Source organism: Amblyraja radiata, chromosome 12 (assembly GCF_010909765.2).
Source record: "Amblyraja radiata isolate CabotCenter1 chromosome 12, sAmbRad1.1.pri, whole genome shotgun sequence".
Taxonomy (NCBI): domain Eukaryota; kingdom Metazoa; phylum Chordata; class Chondrichthyes; order Rajiformes; family Rajidae; genus Amblyraja; species Amblyraja radiata.
The window spans coordinates 24,935,694-24,957,999 of record NC_045967.1 but is presented as its reverse complement, the minus strand read 5'-3'; the positions used below and the strand labels follow the sequence as shown (position 1 = coordinate 24,957,999).

The 22,306-nt window shown below is 44.4% G+C and overlaps 1 protein-coding gene across 4 annotated transcripts in view; it reads left to right on the top strand.

The window, feature by feature from the left end:
* The window catches only part of diaph2 (diaphanous related formin 2), a 624,067-nt gene that overhangs the window by 437,636 nt on the left and 164,125 nt on the right, over positions 1-22,306 (top strand). For all 4 annotated transcript variants that reach the window (XM_033030391.1, XM_033030390.1, XM_033030392.1 and 1 more), the window contains one exon: positions 11,651-11,815. In XM_033030391.1, coding sequence (XP_032886282.1) covers positions 11,651-11,815 — 165 coding nt within the window. The remainder of the gene's footprint in view (positions 1-11,650; positions 11,816-22,306) is intronic.

Genomic DNA, 22,306 nt, shown 5'->3' with positions numbered 1-22,306 from the left:
CTTTGGTTCCTGCTAAATTTTTCTCCTCTCACCTTAAACCTTTGTTCTCTGGTTCTTGATTCCCCTACTCAGGATCTTATACACCTCTCTCTATAGTCAAGTCAAGCCAAGTCAAGTCAAGAGAGTTTATTGTCATGTGTCCCAGGTAGGACAATGAAATTCTCGCTTGCTGCAGCACAACAGAATATAGTAAGCATAAATACAGAACAGTTCACTGTGTCTATATAGCATAGACCATATATATATATACACATAAACAAGCAGATAAAGTGCAATAGGCTGTTATAGATCACCGCTCATCCTCAGCAACATATTTTGTAGCTTTTTATGTCAAGTACAGTATCATGTGTCAACTTGGCTTAAATAACATATAAATAACATTTATATTCTATAAGGCACTTCATTCCCACATAATTTTGCTTTAGTTCTCTTGAATAATTTTATGATTATACCTTTGTGATTAGTAGCATTCTGCAACAAGAAACACCAGTCATATTCAGTCCAGTGTAATTTCAGTTCATTGTTAACAGCCAGCAGCATAATCATGTTTTGTACACAAATGCTTATTTCCCATTTTTCCCCACTCATTCGTCTTTCATGGTTAAGGATCCTGATTTGTATAACTCATCAGATTGTGTGAGGAAATCAATGACGGTTGAAGTTCAACATGGAAAGGTGTAAGAATCTAACTAAGAGATGAAGCTCTGGATACTTAACGTCCACCACACCATGTTCTGGCTAATAAATGTGTTTCATGGAGCTCAATCAACCTGCATCTCATTTATTCAGAATTTCTATCCAGACTGCCTCTGTGCATTGTTATACATAAATAAATAACACATTTAGGTCAGTTGCAATGACATATCTGAGTATTTCCTTAACTTCCTTTCCTGAAGCTAGCAGTTATGAATGGTGCATTTATATGCTCTAACCATTAAAACTACGTTTTTATGTTGACATTCCAATTACTATCTGTTCTCTGGATACGGAAGATGCTCCAAAAGACCACAGAGCTTTAACTGTGGTACAACCATATCTGCTTCCCAACCAATATCAACAGAACAAATTACCTGGGCATTCATCCTTTTACTATGTGTGGAACTTCTAGCTGTGCCTCCTTGCCTGACACTTCAGAATCCGATGAAAAATCATGAACCTGAAGTGTTAACCCCTTTCTCTGAAAATGTGCCTGATTTCATGCATATTTCCAGTATTTTCTGTATTTTTTTAGTACCTTATATGCTGTGAAGTGCTTAGGGATGTGAGATCACGGAAAGTGCAATATAAATGCAAATGCTTTGTTTCCGTAATGCACTGTCGTTCAGTTGGATTATTTTAAGCAAAGAATGTTTGGTTGATACATGTCAGGTGCCTTGTTTAATCAATAGAAGCATTATTTAAACCTTTTCACCAAACCTACTGCAAATATTCAGAATTCAGTTTGATCTCATATGATTATCAAAACACAATTTCAGACTTTTGCTTGTGCGTGGCTTTGCCTCCTTGATACCCTAAGAACATTAAATTGGGCATTGACTGAACAGTTCACAAGTAGCCTGGACGTTATACTAATTCTGGTACTTTTAAACTCGCACAAAGGAAATTTTGTGTTCAAAATAAATTCAGATATGGGTGTGTTAACTACAAAATACAAAATGCTAGAAAGGCATAGCAAATCAATTTCTGAATGAGAAAATAGGTTTGTCGGAAGGAACTGCAGTTGCTGGTTTAAACCGAAGATAGACACAAAAAGCTGGAGTAACTCAGCGGGTCAGACAGCATCTCTGGAGAAAAGAAAAAGGTGACGTTTCGGGTCGAGTCTGAAGAAGGGTCTCGACCCGAAACATCACCTATTGCATTTCACCAGAGATGCTGTCTGGCCTGCTGAGTTACTCCAGCGTTTTCTGTCTATATCTTCTGAGAAAATATTTTAACAGATCAGTGTACTAATTCAGCATATTTGTACAAATCCTTGGTACTCAGTATCTTTCTACATTCTGTGGGTAGACGGCAGTGTGGTTTCCCTACTGAGCACCACATCATCTTCGAGCTTACATTCTGAATTATACTAAATTAATCAACATTTATCCTTAATGAAAAGAAGATTAGCTACTGTGCAGCATTGACCCATGGTGACATATCATCATACAGCATTAGCAAGCTTTTAAGCAGGTCTGTGGCTTTGCATTATATCTTAGAATGGAGTCCGAAGTGGGAAAATCTTTAAAGGGAGGGGCAAAAATGCACAACAAAAGGGAAGAAGAATATATGCACATCCCTATTACTAACTTCAATAGTTGAAATACTTGTTGTAATTAAATTGAATGAATGGGGTGAATAGGGTAAAGAAATGTTGTATGAATGGGGTGATAAGTGTAAAGAAGTGCTAATCAGTGTATTTACCAATTAAAAGATTTTGTAATGAATGTTTTACAAATTTAGTCCAGTCTTGGCTTCTTACTTTCAGGGCGATGCCATTTTCGGAATACATTATTGTTTATCCATAATGGTGAACCACTAGGTCATCTGTTTTGCAAAGAATGCAAATTCCATTAAATATGCTTACGGTAGAAATTAGTCAGGATTTTCTTTTGGTCCAGACCTGATTATGTACTCAGCATTGTGCACTCAGAAACGCCGCAAGGGCAGCCTAAAACTGACCATGCAGCCTCCTTTCATGGGGGAGCAACTGGGGTCTATTATCCCTGCACAATTTTCTCACTCATTGAAGATGCCAGCAGTTAGATGAAGGATATGCCCAGGAAGGATGGGTTATGGCAGCCATTTGGAGGGGGGGGGGGGGGGGGGGGGAATTACAAAGATTCAACATCTTTAACATTTTCTTAGTCACTGAAGTATTATGACTTCCCAAAGTAGAAATATGGGGTTTCACTGATGGTATTTGGGGAATTTATTAATAGGCCACTAGAAGTAAACACTAAATTATTGGATCTGTTTTATCCACATGAGAAGGCAAACAAAGCCAACATTATCTACAGTAAACTCTCGCAGTAATGGACCCCCAATGAGTGGATTTCAGTTACAGTGTGCCGAGGCTCACATTGCACTGCTCCACCCTACTTTCGCCAGTTGCCCAATAAGATGGCACCATGTTCTGTACTTCCGGTTGCTGGAGCAGAGAAAGCAATCAGCATGAAGGCAACATGAGCACCAGACCTGTCCCTGGCAAATGTTATCCCCGTCACTCGGTTACAGCAGACAATCGACAATAATGGACAGCATACCCTGCCCCCCCCCAATGGGCCATTATTGTGAGGGTCTACTCTAATTGTTTGACAGATTACACCTTCTGTTGTGCAACTTTCCTTTAGTACTGTATTGGGAGGTCAGCTTAGATTGCATAATCGTTTATTTGGAGTAAAGTTGGTATAGTTCCTACTGCGTGTCACGATGGCAAGGGGTAAGAGCATAAGATGTGCAAGCAGGAAGAGGCCATGTGGTCCATCTTGCCCAATCAATAAGAACTAGGCTGATCTTTTACCTCAGTTTTCCTGCATTAACTCCATATACTTTTAATCCTTTGCTATTTCAAAAACCTATTGGCCTCTGCCATTAATACACTCAGTGACTGAGCCTTCATGTGATCATATCATTTTTTTGTTTCAGGTTGCCTCTCTGCCACAAACCTGCTGGTAAACAAAGAACTAAGTAATTGGCTACATGTTCAGACCTCCCTTCCCCATGCTTAACCCACACCCTTTCACACCTCACCCCCAATCTCCAGTTCGCCTAATGTGTTCCCCACCAAACCTACACTTGCCCCATATTTGATGCCTCTCCCCACTCTTCGTTGATTCAGGCTCCATTCTTAATTCAACCCCTGGAACATGTTGGCCTGATCTCCCTCCATCACCATGATCCGAGTGGTCCGCAATCAATCAATCAATCATAGACTTTATTGTCATTCAAAAATACACCCGCAAATGCAAGTCTGAACGAAATGTTATTGCATCTGGCTCACCGTGCAACATAAAATAACATAAAATAAAGGATACAATAGATAAAAAAGATAAAATAGGTAAAAAGATAAAATAGATAATAGTGGCAGCACATTATATGGAATTCAAGAGTCTGATAGCTCGGAGGAAGAAGCTGCTGCAAAACCTGGCCGTTCTGTTCCTTATACTGCGATACCTTTTGCCCGAGGGCAGCAGAGTGAACAGTCCGTGATGGAGATGTGTGGTGTCTTTTATAATGCTGTTGGCCTTGGACAAGCAATGTTTGCACGCAATGTCCCGGATTGAAGGAAGAGAAGTCCCGATGTTTTTTTCAGCCGTCCTCACCACTCTCTGCACGGACTTCCAGTCGGAGGCTTTGCAGTCCCCAAACCAGACAGCGATGCAGCTGGTCAAAATGTTCTCTATGGTGCCCCTGTAGAAAGTGGTGAGGACGGGATGGGGGAGGTGAGCTCTTCTCATCCGGCGCAGAAAGTGCAAACGCTGCTGCGCTCTCTTAACTAGTGATGCGATGTTTTGTGACCAGGTCAGACTGTTCGTGATCTGCACCCCCAGGAACTTAGTGTTACTGACCAACTCCACATCGATGTCATTAATGTGTAGTGGTGTATGACTGTGCCGGTTTCTCCTGAAGTCAACAATGACCTCCTTTGTTTTGTCAACATTCAGGATCAGATTATTCGTGTTGCACCAGTCCACCAGTTGTTTCACCTCCTCCCTGTAAGCCAGTTCGTTTTCATCCCGGATAAGGCCCACCACTGTTGTGTCATCTGCGTACTTCATGATGTGGTTTGTACTAAACCTGGCACAATAGTCGTGGGTCATCAGGGTAAACAGCAGTGGACTCAGGACGCAGCCCTGAGGGGAACCGCTGCTCAGAGCGATGATGTAGGAGATGTTGTTTCCAACCCGCACTGACTGGGGTCTGTCAGTGAGGAAGTCCAGTAGCCAGTTACACAAGGGGGTGCTGAGGCCCAATCAACCCAATTTGCTTACCAAGTGCTGAGGGATGATTGTATTGAATGCTGAACTAAAGTCCACGAACAGCATTCGCACAAGTGTGTTCTTCTCTAGATGTGCCAGGCTCATGTGGAGTACGGAGGATATGGCGTTCTCTGTGGAGCGGTTTGGCCTGTAAGCAAACTGGAACGGGTCAAGTGTGGAGGGGCGTCTGGAGGTAATATGGTCCCTGACCAGCTTCTCGAAGCACTTCATCATCATGGGAGTGAGTGCTACAGGGCGGTAATCGTTGAGACAGGTTATTGACGATTTTTTGGCACTGGTATGATGGTGACAGTCTTGAAACATGATGGGACAACAGCCTGTTTCAGCGAGGCGTTGAAGATGTCAGTAAGGACATGTGCCAGCTGATCAGCATATTCCCTGAGCACCTGGCCTGGTATTCCCTGAACACAGGGACTGCCGCCTTCCGTGTGTTCAATCCTTTTAGGGTCCTCCGGACATCCACTGTATCAAGACTGAGTGCCTCTTCATCATAGTGAGGAATACCTTTCCACGCAGGTGTGTTGTTGAATGCCTCGAACAGTCCAAAATATTTAATGAGTTCATTGAGGAAGTTTATGTTGTCTTCACAGGGTGGTGGACCAGTCTTATAATCCGTTATTGTTTTGATTCCCTGCCACATGCGCCTGGTGTTCATGGGGTCATGAAAGCAGCTCTGAATTTTCTGACCATGGGCACGCTTTGCCAGCCTGATGACTCGGTTCAGGTTGGCTCTTGCAGATCTGTGTGCCACCAAGTCACCGGATTTAAACGCGGCATTTCGTGCTCTCAGCATTCCACGTACCTCAGGGGTCATCCAGGGTTTCTGGTTGGCTCGTATAGTGATGGTCTTGGAGGCACAGACATCCTCTATGCACTTTTCCATGTAAGCGGACACAGACGCAGCATACTCCTCCAGGTTGGTTTGTTGATTGTCAGTTGCAGCCTTCTTGAACATGTCCCAGTCCGTGCACTCAAAGCAGTCCTGTAATGCTGTCATAGCTCCCTCTGGCCACACCCTAACTTGCTTCACAGTAGGTTTTTCTCTGGTAAGCAGGGGCCTGTATGCAGGAATTAGCATCACAGAGATATGGTCTGAGGAGCCAAGGTGGGGGCGGTGGGCTGCCTTGAATGCCTTCTCAATTTTTGCACTTTCTACCCTTATCACGTTTCTGATCCCTTCCTTCCCTCTCACAAGCAGTAGATTCTCTGACCACTATCCTCCTGATGACAAACATCAGTGCCTCTCCTAGGCGTTTTCATTCCTTCCTAGACTGTACCAGAAGTCTGCCAGCACCAGTAAATGTCTAATCCAAGGTTAGACCTTCTCCTTCCCTGCCATCACCACTGAGGGCCAGATAGTTGCCCCTTACACCAATCCTCTTAGCTCAACCAGAACAGGTGCAGTGAACCAGGCCAAGGTTCACAGAACAGCATGACTCAAAACTCTTTTGAAAAATAAACAAATGTACTTAAAACTAAGCAAAGCCACAACTAAATTAATGCAACTTTAAATACTATATATAGTTTGGAGAGAGGTGATGGAAAAATATGGCAGAATAAAAAAATTGGATTAATGTAGGATTTATGTAAATGAGTGGTTGATGGTTGATATGAACTCAACTGAAAGGCCCTTTTTCTGTACTGTATTTCTCTGTAGCGTTACATGAAATTAGCAAAGGTATCTGAAGTACTACTACTGCTGGATGTTAATATGACCCTTATATTTTGTAACTTACACGGCTTTAAATCTTGGCTGTATTCTTTCGCGTCCACTTGTATGGACACCTAGCTCCCTCTGCCACATGTGCAACCAATCCCATCTGCATTTCCCTTGCTAATTGTTATAATGTCATATGGTCATAAAACATGGAAATAGGCTGTGCTGACCACCAATCACCCATTTATACTGATTTAACATGAATCCTATTTTTAATTCTCCCCACATTCTCATCAATTCCCCACATACTCTATCACTAATTTGCACACCGGCCACAATTTACAGTGACCAAATAACCAAATATCCACATTTTGCAATACGTGCAGAAACCCCAGAGCATCCGAAACCCTGAAGCACACAATCACAGAAAATATGCTAACTCCACGTAGACAGGACTCGAAGTTAGGATTGAACCCGGTTCTCTACACTGTGAGGCGCTGCTGTGTCATGCTTATTTGTATATGATTTTGCACATTGTCCATCCTGGCGATTATTTTCATGCAAATTTGTTGTAAGGCCACCTGGCTAAAAATCATACCTGTGACAATTGGATTGGTGTAGATCGTACAATCCCGCTTTCATTGTACTATCTTCACATTTTGGGCTGCTACAAGCCCCTAATATGTCTGTAAAGGAAATGTTTTATGTTCAGTCATTAGGAGAATAACAATGCGTTGATGAAGAAAACCTTATCATCATTCTGAGAGATTGGTGCATGTGTTTTTCCCTAGTGATAATTCTAGTGTTTAGCACTTCTAAGACTGTGGGGGGATAGGAGCAAATGCATCCTTTTATTTTAAGTGATGATTTTAACTTTTAGTAACATTCTATTCAGCATAGAAGCTGAAGATGAGCCTGTGCTTGTCTAAACATGTACTTGCAGCCTGTTTGAAAACATAATCACTAGAGCCAGGATGTTTAGGCACTAAAAAACTCTGAAATAGGCAGGCAAAAAGGCATAATAAAATTACAAAAAAGGCACGAAAAAGGCATTTATTGACAAAAAAGGCATTTATTTCCACCACCAAAATATGGTTAAAAATGATAATATAAAGGTATACTACATTAAATGACCAAAGTTGCCTGGTTGCAAATAATCACTAGCATATTTTTCAAATTATCTGGTGTTAAATTATGCCGTCTGTCAGACAGAATATGCTTCAGTTGTGAAAAACTTCTTTCTACCTCAGCTGAGGTTACTTGTGCATACCCAAAACAAGCTACAGACTCTATATTCATGTTGATATCTTGTGCATTACAACTACCTTTGAGAACTTTAGCTATGTTTTCTATTTCTTCAAGATCTTTGTTACCTAAAATCACTCTCTCACATTTTCCTTGTATGTCTTTACCTACAGCGCCAGGAACTTTAGGAATATTGTGTTTAAGGAGGAACTGCAGATGCTGGAAAATCGAAGGTAGACAAAAGTGCTGGAGAAACTCAGCGGGTGAGGCAGCATCTATGGAGCGAAGGAAATAGGCAACTTTTCGGCAGAAACCCATCTTCAGACTGATGTAGGGTGGGGGGGGGGAGGGGAGAAGAAGGAGAAAGGAAGAGGAGGAGCCAGAGGGCTGAGGGAGAGCGGAGAAGGGGAGGAGACAGCAAGGGCTACCAGAAATTGGAGAAGTCAATGTTTATGCCGTTAGGGTGCAAACTGCCCAAGCGTAATATGAGGTGCTGCTCCTCCAATTCCCGGTGGTGCTCACTCTGGCCAGGGGGGAGGCCCAGGACAGAAAGGTCGGATTCGGAATGGGAGGGGGAGTTGAAGTGCTGAGCCACAGGGAGATCAGGTCGGTTAACGCGGATCGAGTGGAGGTGTTCGGCGAAACGATCGCCAAGCCTATGCTTGGTCTCACCGATGTAGATCAGCTGACATCTAGAGCAGCGATACAATAGATGAGGTTGGAGGAGTTGCAGGTGAACCTCTGTTGCACCTGGAACAACTGCTTGGGGCCTTGAATGGAGTTGAGGGGGAAGGTAAAGCGACGAGTGTAGCATCTCTTGCGGTTGCAAGGGAAAGTGCCCGGGGAGTGGATGGTGCAGGAGGGAAGGGAAGAATTGACCAGGCAGTTACGGAGGGAGCGGTCTTTGCGGAAAGCAGACAGGGGGGGAGATGGGAAGATGTGGCGAGTGGTGGGGTCATGTTGGATGTGGCGAAAATGATGGAGGACTATTTGTTGTATGTGACGGCTAGTGGGGTGAAAGGTGAGGACTAGGGGGACTCTGCCCTTGTTACGAGTGGGGGGATGGGGAGAGAGAGCGGTGTTACGGGGTATTGAAGAGACCTTGGTGAGAGCCTCATTGATAGTAGGGGAGGAGAACCCCCGTTCCCTGAAGAATGAATCGTGGATGTCGGTCAGAAGTCTATCACCTGCGATGGAGACTTCTGACCGACATCCACTATAAACCCACTGACTCCCATGGCTATCTAGACTACATTTCTTCCCACCCTGGTTTCTGTAAGAACTCCATCCCCTACTCCCAATTCCTCCGTCTACGCTGCATCTTTGCTACCACTTTGGTAGCAAAAACAGGAAGGCAGATTACTATATAAATGGCGTGAAGTTGGGAAAAGGGGAAGTACAACGGGATCTGGGGGTCCTTGTACATCAGTCTATGAAAGTAAGCATGCAGGTACAGCAGGCAGTGAAGAAAGCGAATGGCATGTTGGCCTTTATAACAAGAGGAATCGAATATAGGAGCAATGAGGTCCTTCTACAGTTGTACAGAACCCCAGTGAGACCACACCTGGAGTATTGTGTGCAGTTTTGGTCCCCTAATTTGAGGAAGGACATTCTTGCTATTGAGGGAGTGCAGCGTAGGTTTACAAGGTTAACTCCCGGGATGGCGGGACTGTCATATGCTGAGAGAATGGAGCAGCTGGGCTTGTAAACTCTGGAATTTAGAAGGATGAGAGGGTATCTCGTTGAAACATATAAGATTGGTAAGGGGTTGAACACACTAGAGGCAGGAAACATGTTCCCGATGTTGGGGGAGTCCAGAACCAGGGGCCACAGTTTAAGAATAAGGAGTAAGCCATTTAGAACGGAGACGAGGAAACACTTTTTCCCACAGAGAGTGGTGAGTCTGTGGAATTCTCTGCCTCAGAGGGCGGTGGAGGCAGGTTCTCTGGATGCTTTCAAGAGAGAGCTAGATAGGGCTCTTAAAAATAGCGGAGTCAGGGGATTTAGGGAGAAGGCAGGAACGGGGTACTGATTGGGGATGATCAGCCATGATCACATTGAATGGCGGTGCTGGCTCGAAGGGCCAAATGGCCTCCTCCTGCACCTATTGTCTATTGTCCATTTATCTGCTCCTAGGATGAGGTGTTCCTCACCAGGGCATTGGAAATGGCCTCATTCTTCAGCTTGGGGAGAGGAAGACCAAGCAGTAAATTTTTGGGGGGAAAATGAGGCTTTGGGAGTCTTATCATAACTGTACCTTGATGAGATTGAACAATGTACAAAACGTTTGGACCATCTAAAATTAAGGAATGCAGCACTACTTATAATTGTTCTGGATTAATTTAGCTGCCAAAGCAACTTTCTTGATTATGAACTGCAGGTAATTTCTACTTTAGCAGGCCCAGGAGTCAAAGTATAACTTATGCTGATGTCTGAATAATTGAAACCAACTAATCAAAGGATTTTATCTTCTAGAAGATGCAGTGCCTCTGGAAGTTCATTCAGCTCACATAATATGTTCTTTCCAATGTATGACCGTTTAGATGCTGCCCTATGCAGAAAATAAGCAGTAACTGTGAAGTCCTTTTAATGTGAGAATGTCTTCTTAAGGAATTGTTCCAGAGTTTTAGAACTTGTATTGTAAAATAAAGTGTCAGAAATGAAACAGGAGTCCTGGTATTACTGAAATGTTTGAAATGATCTTATGTCAAAACAATTAATTCATACATCTCAGGACCACCGAGTCCACACTTGCCATCAAGCTCCCAGTTGCAGTAAAACGACACCAATTATTTTTTGCACTACCCAACTATCCCCTTAATGCCTCCCAGATTCAAGCCCCCCAACCAGACTAGCAGCAATTTACAGTGGCCATTTAACCCATCTACCCATGAGTGTACAATGTGGGAGGAAACTGGAACACTCAGAAGAAACCCATGTGGTCAGAGGGAGATCAAGCAGATGCCACACATACACACAAAAGATTAGGATTGATACTGGGTTGCTATCAGCGTGTCAGCAGCTCTGCTAGTTGCACCATAGTACTGCCAATTTTGAGAAATTATTTTTGTTTCATTCAGCTGATATTTTTAACGCATAGTTTGCAATCCACGGAATATGTGACACAGAATGAAAAATAATTCACTCTACACTGGAGGACAAATTGATCAACATGACTTTCAATCTGGTGTCAACCAAAAGATTAAAAAATACCTGCCATAGAATTTTGCATAATGCCTCCGAGTATTCTTGATTGTCCTTACCCAACAAGAGCATACACCATATAAGGATGAATTCCACTATTAAGAAGTAAGATTATTTTTATATTTATAACTACCCTACCGGTTTTATGGTAATCTTTATTTTTTTCCCCATCCATTTGTGCACTTGTATTGTGATGACATTTGTTCATACTCGATTTTATCCTTTAATATTTCTTTCTCAAACATTCAATTTAATTTTGAGTAGGAAAGTTTGAATGGGAAACATACATAAAAAAAGTTTGTAAAAAATTAATAGAAATATGGTTAAGTTTGCAGTATCAACTGTTTTATGAATAAGGTAGGGGCATAAATGTTGATTTGTTGTGATAGGAAATTGTTCTTTATTATCATCTCATAGAAATGTCTAAGTGGGGAGGTCCTGTTTGCTCCCCTAGGAACAGTCAATGGTATAATTACTGAGAAGACAATAATTAAAATTGCAATTTAATTGTAGTATAGCCAGTTATTTCCACCTGGTTACAAATTCCTTAATCAGATTTCACAGTTTCGCCAAGCACGCAAGAGAGCAGTATGAGAAACTTTCAAACATGCATGGAAATATGATGAAGTTATACAAAGGACTGGGAGAATACTTTGTCTTTGATTCCAACGCTGTCAGCTTAGATGAATTCTTCTCTGATCTGAAAACCTTCAGGTCCATGTTCCTGGTGAGTACGACAAGCCATAAGCATTTTTTGCAGCACTTCAAAGATCATGTTTATTTCATACCTTGTAATAAATACATGAAACTGAATCTATATAAAAATGCTAAAATGTTAAACTTTATTGCATTCTGAAAAGTCTCTGTAAATATGTAAGTGGGATTGGCACTTTTGCAAAGGTTCAAATCCATTTAAATATTGGTCTTTTATTCAGAGCCTTTTTTAATATATAGTTATTCCATGGTAAAATAGTTTTGTTGTGCAGAGAACTGTGATGTTCATGAATGATGCCATATAAACGTAAGTATTTTTAATCATCTTGGTTCCCACTTACAAAATGGACAAATAATTTAATTGTGGTTTGATAAAGCTAACAACACTTTTCCCATCAGTTTTTTTAATCCCAGCAGCAAAGTTAATGGTATCCATGATTTCCATGAAAAGTGTAGTTTAATTTGAATCTGACTAATTTGATTTTGTGCTTTCAGATGTTTTCAAATAGTCATGATTGCAATCTTATAAATATTAGAATATGTATAAAACAGTAGGGAGTAAGATTTTAAAAATCCGCATTGACATGGCATTGGACAAGTAATGTTTCTGCTCTGACGCAAGAAACCGCATATGCTGGAATAATGAGCAAAACACAAAGTGAGGTTTCAGGTCTGGACCTTTCTTCAGACTAAATGTGTTGGAAGGAACTGCAGATGCTGGTTTAAACCAAAAATAGACACACAAAGCTGGAGTAACTCAGCGGGTCAGACAGCATCTCTGGAGAAAAGGAATAGGTGACGTTTCAGGTCGAGACCCTTCTTCAGACTATGAGTCAGGGAAAGAGAAACAAGACATATAGACAATGATGTGGAGAGATGTAGAACAAATGAATGAAAGTTATGCAACAAAGTAACAATGATAAAGGAAACAGGCCATTGTTTGCTGTGGCCAAGGTGAGAACAAGTGCAGACAATGAGATTTAACAAGACAACTTTGAAGCTGGTACGACTTGGGTGGGGGAGGGATGGAGAGAGAGGGAGTGCAAGGGTTACTTGAAGTTAGAGAAATCAATAGTCATGCCACTGGGTTGTAAGCTGCCCAAGCGAAATATGAGATGCTGTTCCTCCAATTTGCGTTTGGCCTCACTCTGACAATGGAGGAATTAAAGTGTTTGGCATCCGGGCTGTTGGAGTACTGGGGAGAAAGGGTAGAGGTGAAAAGGAAACAAAAGGGTGTCAGATAAGAAAAGAAAAGGAGCAGTAAAGCTGGGGGAGCAGTATTGGTGGAAGGGAACAGGAAGGAGAGGGATAAAAGGGAAATATGGATCGCGGGAATGGCAGATGAGCAGTTAGAGGAGGGGAATAAAGCACTGCTCTTTTTTGGTTATCTGACATGCTTTTGTTTCCTTTTCACCTCCAGCCTTTGTCACTTGGTGTGGTGTGGTGTGGTGTGGCGGCGCCTATCGGCAGCGGCTCGACTGTCTTTTTTTTTATTTTTGTCTTGTTAAATGTATGTCTTGAGTAGTTTTTATTATTTTTCTTTAGCTGTGTATATGTGGGGGGTGGGGGGAGGGGGGGGGGAAACCATTATTCTCTTCCCCTTACGGGGACCCGACTTTTTCCCTGTCGGGTCTCCGATGTCGTTGGGCCTAACATCGTGGAGCCGGCGGCGGCCGGGACCTACCTGAGGGCTCCAGTCGCGGAGCCTGCGGACCTGACATCGTGGAGCTCGCCGTCTTCGGAACGGGAAGAGCTATGGTGGCGCGCGGCTGCGACCCGACTCCGGAGCTTCGGAGGCTCAGGCCGCAGGCCCGGTGGACGGTAACATCGGGAGCTCCAGGTCCCTGGTGGGAGACCACTTCTCGGAGCTCCCGCAACGGCAACTTCTCCCGCTGGAATAGCATGGTTTAAAGGACACGGAGACGGGCCTAACATCACCCGGCGTGGCTTAAGCAGCCACAGGATTTACCATTGCCCGCCGGGGACTTTAACATCGGGAGCCCCAGTTCGCCTCGACGCTGCAGTGGGACTGCTGGACCGCGGGAGAAGAACAAAGGGAAGAGATAAGACTTTGCCTTCCATCACAGTGAGGAGGTGTTGGAGATCCACTGTGATGGATGTTTATGTAAAACTGTGTTAAGTGTGGGTCTTGGGTTTTTTGTAATGTAAGACTGTAGAAAATGCAATTTCGTTCAAACCAAGCTGTTTGAATGACAATAAAAGGCATTGTATTCTATTCTATAACTCCATCTATCTGCCAATCACCTCCCTCACCTGCATATACTGTACGTATCACTTACTGGGCTTTCCCCCATCCCCACATCTTTTTTCCAGCTTTCTCCTGCCAACTCCATCAGCCTGAGTCCCGATGCGAAATGTCATCTGTCCATTCCCTCCATAAATCCCCTGAATTTGTCCATCACTTTATTTTTTGCTCAATGTTTTCATGTTGGTTGGTCTGAATGATTACTAATAACATTCTACTTCAGTGACGATGAAGGATTATTCAATACAGTTGTTGTAATGAAGCATGTAATGACCAGTTCTGAAGGCAATACTAACTAAAACACCTTGAAAAAGTTGTATATTAGTTGCATCATATAAGTATTATAATTAGTAGTATAGAAAGGAACTGCAGATGTTGCTATACCAGACAAAAAATATAGAAGTGTGAAAACGCACCTTACCAGATTCAGGGATGATTTCTTCCCAGCAACTGAATCATACTACCACAATCAGAGAGCAGTGCTGAACTACCAGCTAACTCTTTGGTGACCCTCGGACTATCTTTGATCGGATTTTGCTGGCTTGCATAATAAATTATTCCCTTATCATTTATCTATACACTGTAAATGGATCGATTGTAATCATGTATTGTCTTTTTGCTTATTGGTTAGTATGCAACAAAAGCTTTTCACTGTACCTCAGTACGCATGACAATAAACTAAACTGAAAACGAATACCGAAGATATACACAACGTGCTGGAATAGCTCAGCGGTTCAGGACCTATCTTCCCGACCGGAAAAAGACCTTTCTTCCCGACCCGAAACGTCACCTATCCTTTCTCTCTAGAGATGTTGACTGGTCCGCTAAGTTATTCCAGCATGTTGTGTCTATCTTAAGCAATATAATTACTTCTTAATGAAAACACAGATCTCTGTTTTCCACTTATTGACATTTTAAGTTCTGTCAAAAGGTGAAAACATAAAAACAGGAAGTGTACTCGGCTATACGCCCCACAAACCCGTTCCAGCTTTCAAAATGATCATAATTGATCAGGTCTTGGCCTCAGCTCCATTTTTTGTCCTGATCCCCTTAATCTTTGATTCTCCTTTTATCCAACTACCAGTTCTCCTAGATAGAGAATTCCAACGATTCCTCCAAGAGGAGTAACTTACAAATTTCTTAAGGGGTTGGACAGGCTAGATGCAGGAAGATTATTCCCGATGTTGGGGAAGTCCAGAACTAGGGGTCACAGTTTAAGGATAAGAGGGAAGACTTTTAGGACCGAGATGAGGAAATCATTTTTTACACAGAGAGTGGTATATCTGTGGAATTCTCTGCCACAGAAGGTAGTTGAGGCCAGTTCATTGGCTATATTTAAGAGGGAGTTAGATGTGGCCCTTGTGGCTAAAGGAATCAGGGGGTATGGAGAGAAGGCAGGGATGGGATACTGAGTTGGATGATCAGCCATGATCATATCAAATGGCGGTGCAGGCTCGAAGGGCCGAATGGCCTACTCCTGCACCTATTTTCTATGTTTCTAATTCCACCTCCTCTATGTCTTAAATGGTCAATCTTTTATTCTGAAATTTTTACCTCTTGAATCAGAGAAAGAAAGACACAAAGCTCTTGAGTTACTCAGCAGGTCAGACAGAATCTCTAGAGAACAGGGATAGGTGGGTTTTTTTTCATTCGGGGCCCTTCTTCAGGCTGATTATGGTGGGAGGAGGGGGGAAAGGTGGAAGCGAGGGGCAAGACAATGCTTGGTGAGTGATAGGTGGATACAGCGAGGTTTATTTTTCATAGGCAGATGGTTGGACGAAGACCAGAACTGATAAGACAAAGGATGGTTGTAGGATAGTTACATAAATTTGGAGAATTCAGTATTCGTACCGCTATTCTTGTGGAATATGAGGTGCTGTTTAGGGGGCGCCGTCCAGTTGAGTATGACTGCCCTGACTGCAGCTGTCCGTCCTTTCACTCCTTTTTTTTATTTTTAGTATGTTAAAAAGTGTTTTGTTTGGTGGTCTATTCTTTTTATGTGTGGGGGGTGGGGTGGGGGGGAAGGGGGAAACTATTTCTCAGTCCCTGCCTAGTTGGAGAGGCAGCTTTCCTCCGAGCAGCAACTTCGACCCGTCCTCGCGGCCTACCATTGTGGTCTGGAGTGGCGTTTCCTGAGGGGACTGGCCAGACCCACAGCTTCGGCGGTGGCACAGCACTGGAGCGCTATCGCGGAGCGGAGCAGGCGATGCCTTACCCGGGTCACCGCGCTGGAGCTTTCGTGTGCTGAGTCCACCGATGAACATCGCGGAGCTGCGGGACTGTGATGCGGCCAGCCGCGTGCGGCGGCACTGACCTTAAACATCGCGGAGCCTGGGATCTCTCGCCAGGATCGCCAGTGGTGGAGCTCCATCCAGCACGGCCTGTCGGCTTCGGAAGCCACGGTCTCCGATAACGATGCGGCCGTTCCAGGCATCCCAAGCCGCTGAGAGGGTTCTCCCGACGCCGGAGCACCATCACCCGGCGAGAAGGGCCTGAAACATCGGGCCCTGTAGCGGCGACTGCAGAGGCCTCAATAGGCCCGACCATGGGTGGACAATGTAATGGGGACTGGACTTTGTGCCTTCCCTCACAGTGGGAACCATTGTGGGGGATGTTTTCATGTTTTATGTTAAATTTCTTTATAATGTTATGTTGTATTCTTATTAATGTGCTGCAATGGCAACTTGAATTTCACTACACCAATTGGAGTATGTGACAATAAATGTACCTTATGAACCTTATGTTCCTCCATTTTGCGTGTGTCCTCACTCTGGCAATGGAGGGGGCCCAGGACAGAAAGGTCAGTGTGAGAATGGGAAGGGGAAGTAAAATGGTTAGCAACTAGGAGATCTTGGTGGACTTAAGCACTAGTGGTCAGCAAAATACGCCCGGACTCGCCAATGTAAAGGAACACCAGATGTAGTAGATGAGGTTAGTGGAGGTGCACGTAAATCTCTGTCTCACCAGGAAGGACTGCTGGTATCTCTGGAAGTATGTGAGGGAGGAGTTGTGGGAACAGGAGGGAGCATCTCCTGCGGTTGCAGGGGATGGTACCTGGGGAAAGGATGGTTTGGGTGGGAAGGGTTGAGTGAACCAACAGGTTGGCGAGCAGTCTCTGCGGAAAGCAGAAAAGGGGTGGAGATGGGAAGATGTGGTTGGATGATGTTGAAGATGATGGAAATGTCAGAGAATGATCTGTTCCATATGGAGGCTGGTGGTGTAACATTTTCCCATCCCCACTCCTCTCCGCTTTCCGCAGAGTGACATCTTCCCATCCACATCCCTTTCCACCTTCCGCAGTGTAACATCTTCCCATCCCCATCCCTTTTCTACCTACCGCAGTGTAACATCTTCCCATCCCCCATCCCTTTTCCACCTTCCGCAGTGTAACATCTTACCAGCCCCATCCCTTTCCGCTACCGGAGAGACCATTCCATCTGCAGATCCTTGCTTTACTCATTCGTTCCCACCTAAACCATCCCCTCCCTAGGTACTTTTTCCTGCAACCACATGAGATGTAACACCTATCTCTATACCCCCTCCCTCATTCTTCCAGGGACCCTAGCAGTCCTCCCAAGTGCAACAGGGGTTCACATTAATCTCATCTGACCTCATCTACTGCATCTGGTGTTCCCAATGTGACTTCCTTTAGTCAAGTCAAGTCAAGTTAAATTTATTTCTATACCACATTTAAAAACAACTCTCGTTGACCAAAGTGCTTTACATTAGTGCAGGTACTAACGTGCTACAAACAGTGGTACATAGATCAACAATACATATATAAATACATGCATACTGCGCTCCCTCAGAGGACCTCAAGAAAGGCTTGAGAGTAGAAATAAGTTTTAAATCTAGACTTAAAAGAGTTGATGGAAGGGGCAGTTCTGATGGGAAGAGAGATGCTGTTCCATAGTCTAGGTCCTGCAACCGCAAAAGCGCGGTCGCCCCTGAGCTTATGCCTAGACCACGGGATGGTCAATAACCCCAAGTCGGCCGATCTGAGGGACCTGGAGGTGGTATGGTGGGTAAGCAGATTTTTAATGTGGTTGGGGACAAGCCCGTTAAGGGTTTTGTAAACATAAAGAAGGAGCTTGAAATTGATTCAGAACCGCACAGGGAGCCAGTGGAGAGAGGCCAGAATCGGGGAAATGTGGTCACTTTTTTCGGTGCCCGTCAGGAATCTCGCTGCGGCGTTTTGGGCCAATTACAGGCGGGACAGGGATGATTGGCTGATGTGTTCAAAGACCACCTACAACCTCGTGTTCCGCATGGGAAGCTTACAACGCAACATTTTATGAGCATTGAATAGCCACTAACATCCCCCCTTTCTTCCCCACACAACACCTTCCCCACATAACATCTCAACCCCCACCCTCCCTCCCCTCCCCCCTTAGCTAGCTGACAACCTAAAGGTATGATAATTGAATTTCCCCAATTTTTGGAACGAACCTGCAAACCCTCCTTTCAATCCTGTGTCCCACCTAGATGTGCTACCATTCAATCCCACCCCCTCCGCTTCCTCTTGTTTCACAATTCATAAAGGGGCTGCCCCAATTGGGCGAGCTAATCTGCGAGTTCTGGAAACTTTGCCCTCGACTCATACTTGCAGCATGGTCCACACGTAGCTCTCCTTCATGCTCGAAAGTAGTACCCGGGTACTCGAAGCCTCAGCTAGGTCGCGGCATATTTTTCAACATGTTGAAAAATGCCCGCGTGTAAAAAAAAGTCGCAATGGAAAAATCGATACTTTTTTTACTCGTAGGTTTAGTCGTAGTAGGTCATAGTAGGTTGGCATGTTAGTCGTAGGTAATCGAGGGTAGTTGAAGGTAGTCGAAGGGAGTCGTAGGTAGTCTTCATCATAGTCGAAGTGAGATCGAAGGGGGATCGCCGCATCTGCTCCCAGGATGAGGTGTTCCACACCAGGGCATCGGAAATTTCCTGATTCTTCAGGGAACGGGGGTTCCCCTCCCGTACTATAGATGAGGCTCTCACCAGGGTCTCTTCCATACCCCGTAACACTGCTCGCTATCCCCATCCCCCCCACTCATAACAAGGGCAAAATCCCCCTAGTCCTCACCTTTCACCCCACTAGCCGTCACATACAACAAATAGTCCTCCGTCATTTTCGCCACCTCCAACGTGACCCCACCTTCTTACCATCCCATCTTCCCATCTCCCCACTTGTCTGCTTTCCGCAAAGACCGCTCCCTCCATAACTCCCTGGTCAATTCTTCCCTTCCCTCACGTACTACCCCCTCCCCGGGCACTTTCCCTTGCAACCGCAAGAGATGCTGCATTGTCTCTTTACCTCCCCCCTCAACTCCATTCAAGGACCCAAGCAGTTGTTCCAGGTGCGACAGAGGTTCACCTGCATCTCCTCCAACCTCATCTATGGCATCCGCTGTTCTAGATGTCAGCTGATCTACATCGGTGAGACCAAACGTAGGCTTGGCGATCGTTTCGCCGAACACCTCCGCTCGGTCCGCATTAACCAACCTGATCTCCCGGTGGCTCAGCACTTCAACTCCCTCTCCCATTCCGAATCCGACCTCTCTGTCCTGGGCCTCCTCCATGGCCAGAGTGAGCACCACCAGAAATTGGAGGAGCAGCACTTCATATTCCGCTTGGGCAGTCTGCACCCTAGCGGCATAAACATTGACTTCTCCAATTTCCGGTAGCCCTTGCTGTGTCCTCCCCTTCTCAGCCCTCCCTAAGCCCTCGGGCTCCTCCTCTTCCTATTTCCTTTCTTCTCCCCACCCTACATCAGTCTGAAGAAGGGTTTTGGCCCAAAACGTTGCCTATTTCCTTCGCTCTATAGATGCTGCTGCACCCGCTGACTTTCTCCAGCACTTTTGTGTACCTTCGAAGGAGGTCGTCTTCACTCTCCACTATTCGGTGTCCAATTTTCCCGAACTTAGTCGCAGCTAGTCGAAGCTAGTCTTGAACATAGTCGAAAGAGATCGAAGAAGGTCTTCAACATGACATTTTTTCAAACTCTCCTAAACTCTTCTAAACTCGCCAATTAGGTCGCCCAAGTGGGACAGCCCCCTTAACTCTTCTAACCTCATCTCACACCTTTTGAATTTTCTTATCCTCCTCCACCCCCACCTCACATCTCACCTGTATCCACTTTACATTCACCAGACTTTATCCTGTTCCTCCTCTCTTACAACTTTCTACCCCCCAACCAGAATCCTTCTGAAGAAGGGTCCCGACCTGAAACCTGACACGTTCTCCAGAGATGCTGCCTAAACTGCTGAGTTACTCTAGCACTTTGTGTCTTTTTTTTAATAACGCAGCACCTGCAGTTCCTTGTTTCATCAGAGAAATTACTCCGAAAAGTCTCTAAGGCAGATATGCCCCTCTTTAAAGTAAACCAAAACTGTGCATATTATTGCAAATGTTGTCTCACCAAAGTAAAATGCAGTTGTAGCAATACTTCCTATCTTCCATACTCCATGTTATTGTTTCTTAATTACTTACTGTGCCAGCATAAAGTGACTTCCATAATGTTTGGGACAAAGACCCATCATTTATTTATTTGCCTCTGTACTCCACAATTTCAGTTCAGTTCTGTTCAAGTTTATTGTCATGTGTCCCTGATAGGACAATGAAATTCTTGCTTTGCTTCAGCACACAGAACATAATAGGCATTGACTACAAAACACATGAATAAATAAACTGATAAAGTGCAAATAACAAATAATGGGTTATTAATGTTCAGAGTTTTGGCCGAGCCAGGTTTAATAGCCTGATGGCTGTGGGGAAGTAGCTATTCCTGAACCTGGTCGTTGCAGTCTTCAGGCTCCTGTACCTTCTACCTGAAGGTAGCAGGGAGATGAGTGTGTGGCCAGGATGGTGTGGGTCTTTGATGATACTGCCAGCCTTTTTGAGGCAGCGACTTCGATAAATCCCCTCGATGGAAGGAAGGTCAGAGCCGATGATGGACTGGGCAGTGTTTACTACTTTTTGTAGTCTCTTCCTCTCCAGGGCGCTCAAGTTGCCGAACCAAGCCACGATGCAATCGGTCAGCATGCTCCTACTGTGCACCTGTAGAAGTTAGAGAGAGTCCTCCTTGACAAACCGACTCTCCGTAATCTTCTCAGGAAGTAGAGGCGCCGATGTGCTTTCTTGATAATTGCATCAGTGTTCTCAAACCAGGAAAGATCTTCAGAGATGTGCACGCCCAGGAATTTGAAGCTCTTGACCCTTTCAACCATTGACCCGTTGATATAAACGGGACTGTGGGTCCCCATCCTACTCCTTCCAAAGTCCACAATCAGTTCCTTGGTTTTGCTGGTGTTGAGGGCCAGGTTATTGTGCTGGCACCATATGGACAGTTGCTCAATCTCTCTTCTATACTCGGACTCATCCCCATCAGTGATACGTCCCACAACAGTGGTGTAGTCAGCGAACTTGATGATGGAGTTCACACTATGACCGGCTACGCAGTCATGAGTATAGAGTGAGTACAGCAGGGGGCTGAGCACGCAGCCTTGAGGTGCTCCCGTGCTGATTGTTATCGAGTCTGACACATTTCCACCAATACGAACAGACTGTGGTCTGTGGATGAGGAAGTCGAGGATCCAATTGCAACTTTTATACACAATTTGAGGTTGGTTAAAGTGCACATTGTCAGATTTTATTAAAGGCCATTTTTATACATTTTGGTTTCACCATGTAGAAATTACAGCTGTGTTTATGCATAGTCCCCCCTATTTCAGGGCACCATAATGTTTTGGACACATGGCTTCACAGGCGTTTGTAATTGCTCAGGCATGTTTAATAGCTTCCTTCATGCAAGTATAAGAGAGCTCTCAGCACCTAGTCTTACCTCCAGTTTTTCCATCACCTTTGGAAACTTTTATTGCTGTTTATCAACATGTGGACCAAAGTTGAGCCAATGGAAGTCAAAGAAGCCATTATGAGTGAGAAACAAGAATAAAACTGTTAAAGCATCAGCCAAGCCTTAGGCATACCAAAATCAACTGTTTGGAACATCATTAAGAAGAAAGCGAGCACCGGTGAGCTTACTAATCGCAAAGGGACTGGCCAAGGAAGACCTCCACAGCTGATGACGGAAGAATTCTCTCTATAATGAAGGAAACCCCCCAAACACCTGTCCGATAGATTAGAACCACTCTTCAGGAGTCAGGTGTGGCTTTGTCAATGACCAATGTCCATAGAAGACTTCATGAACAGAAATACAGAGGCTACACTGCAAGATGCAAACCACTG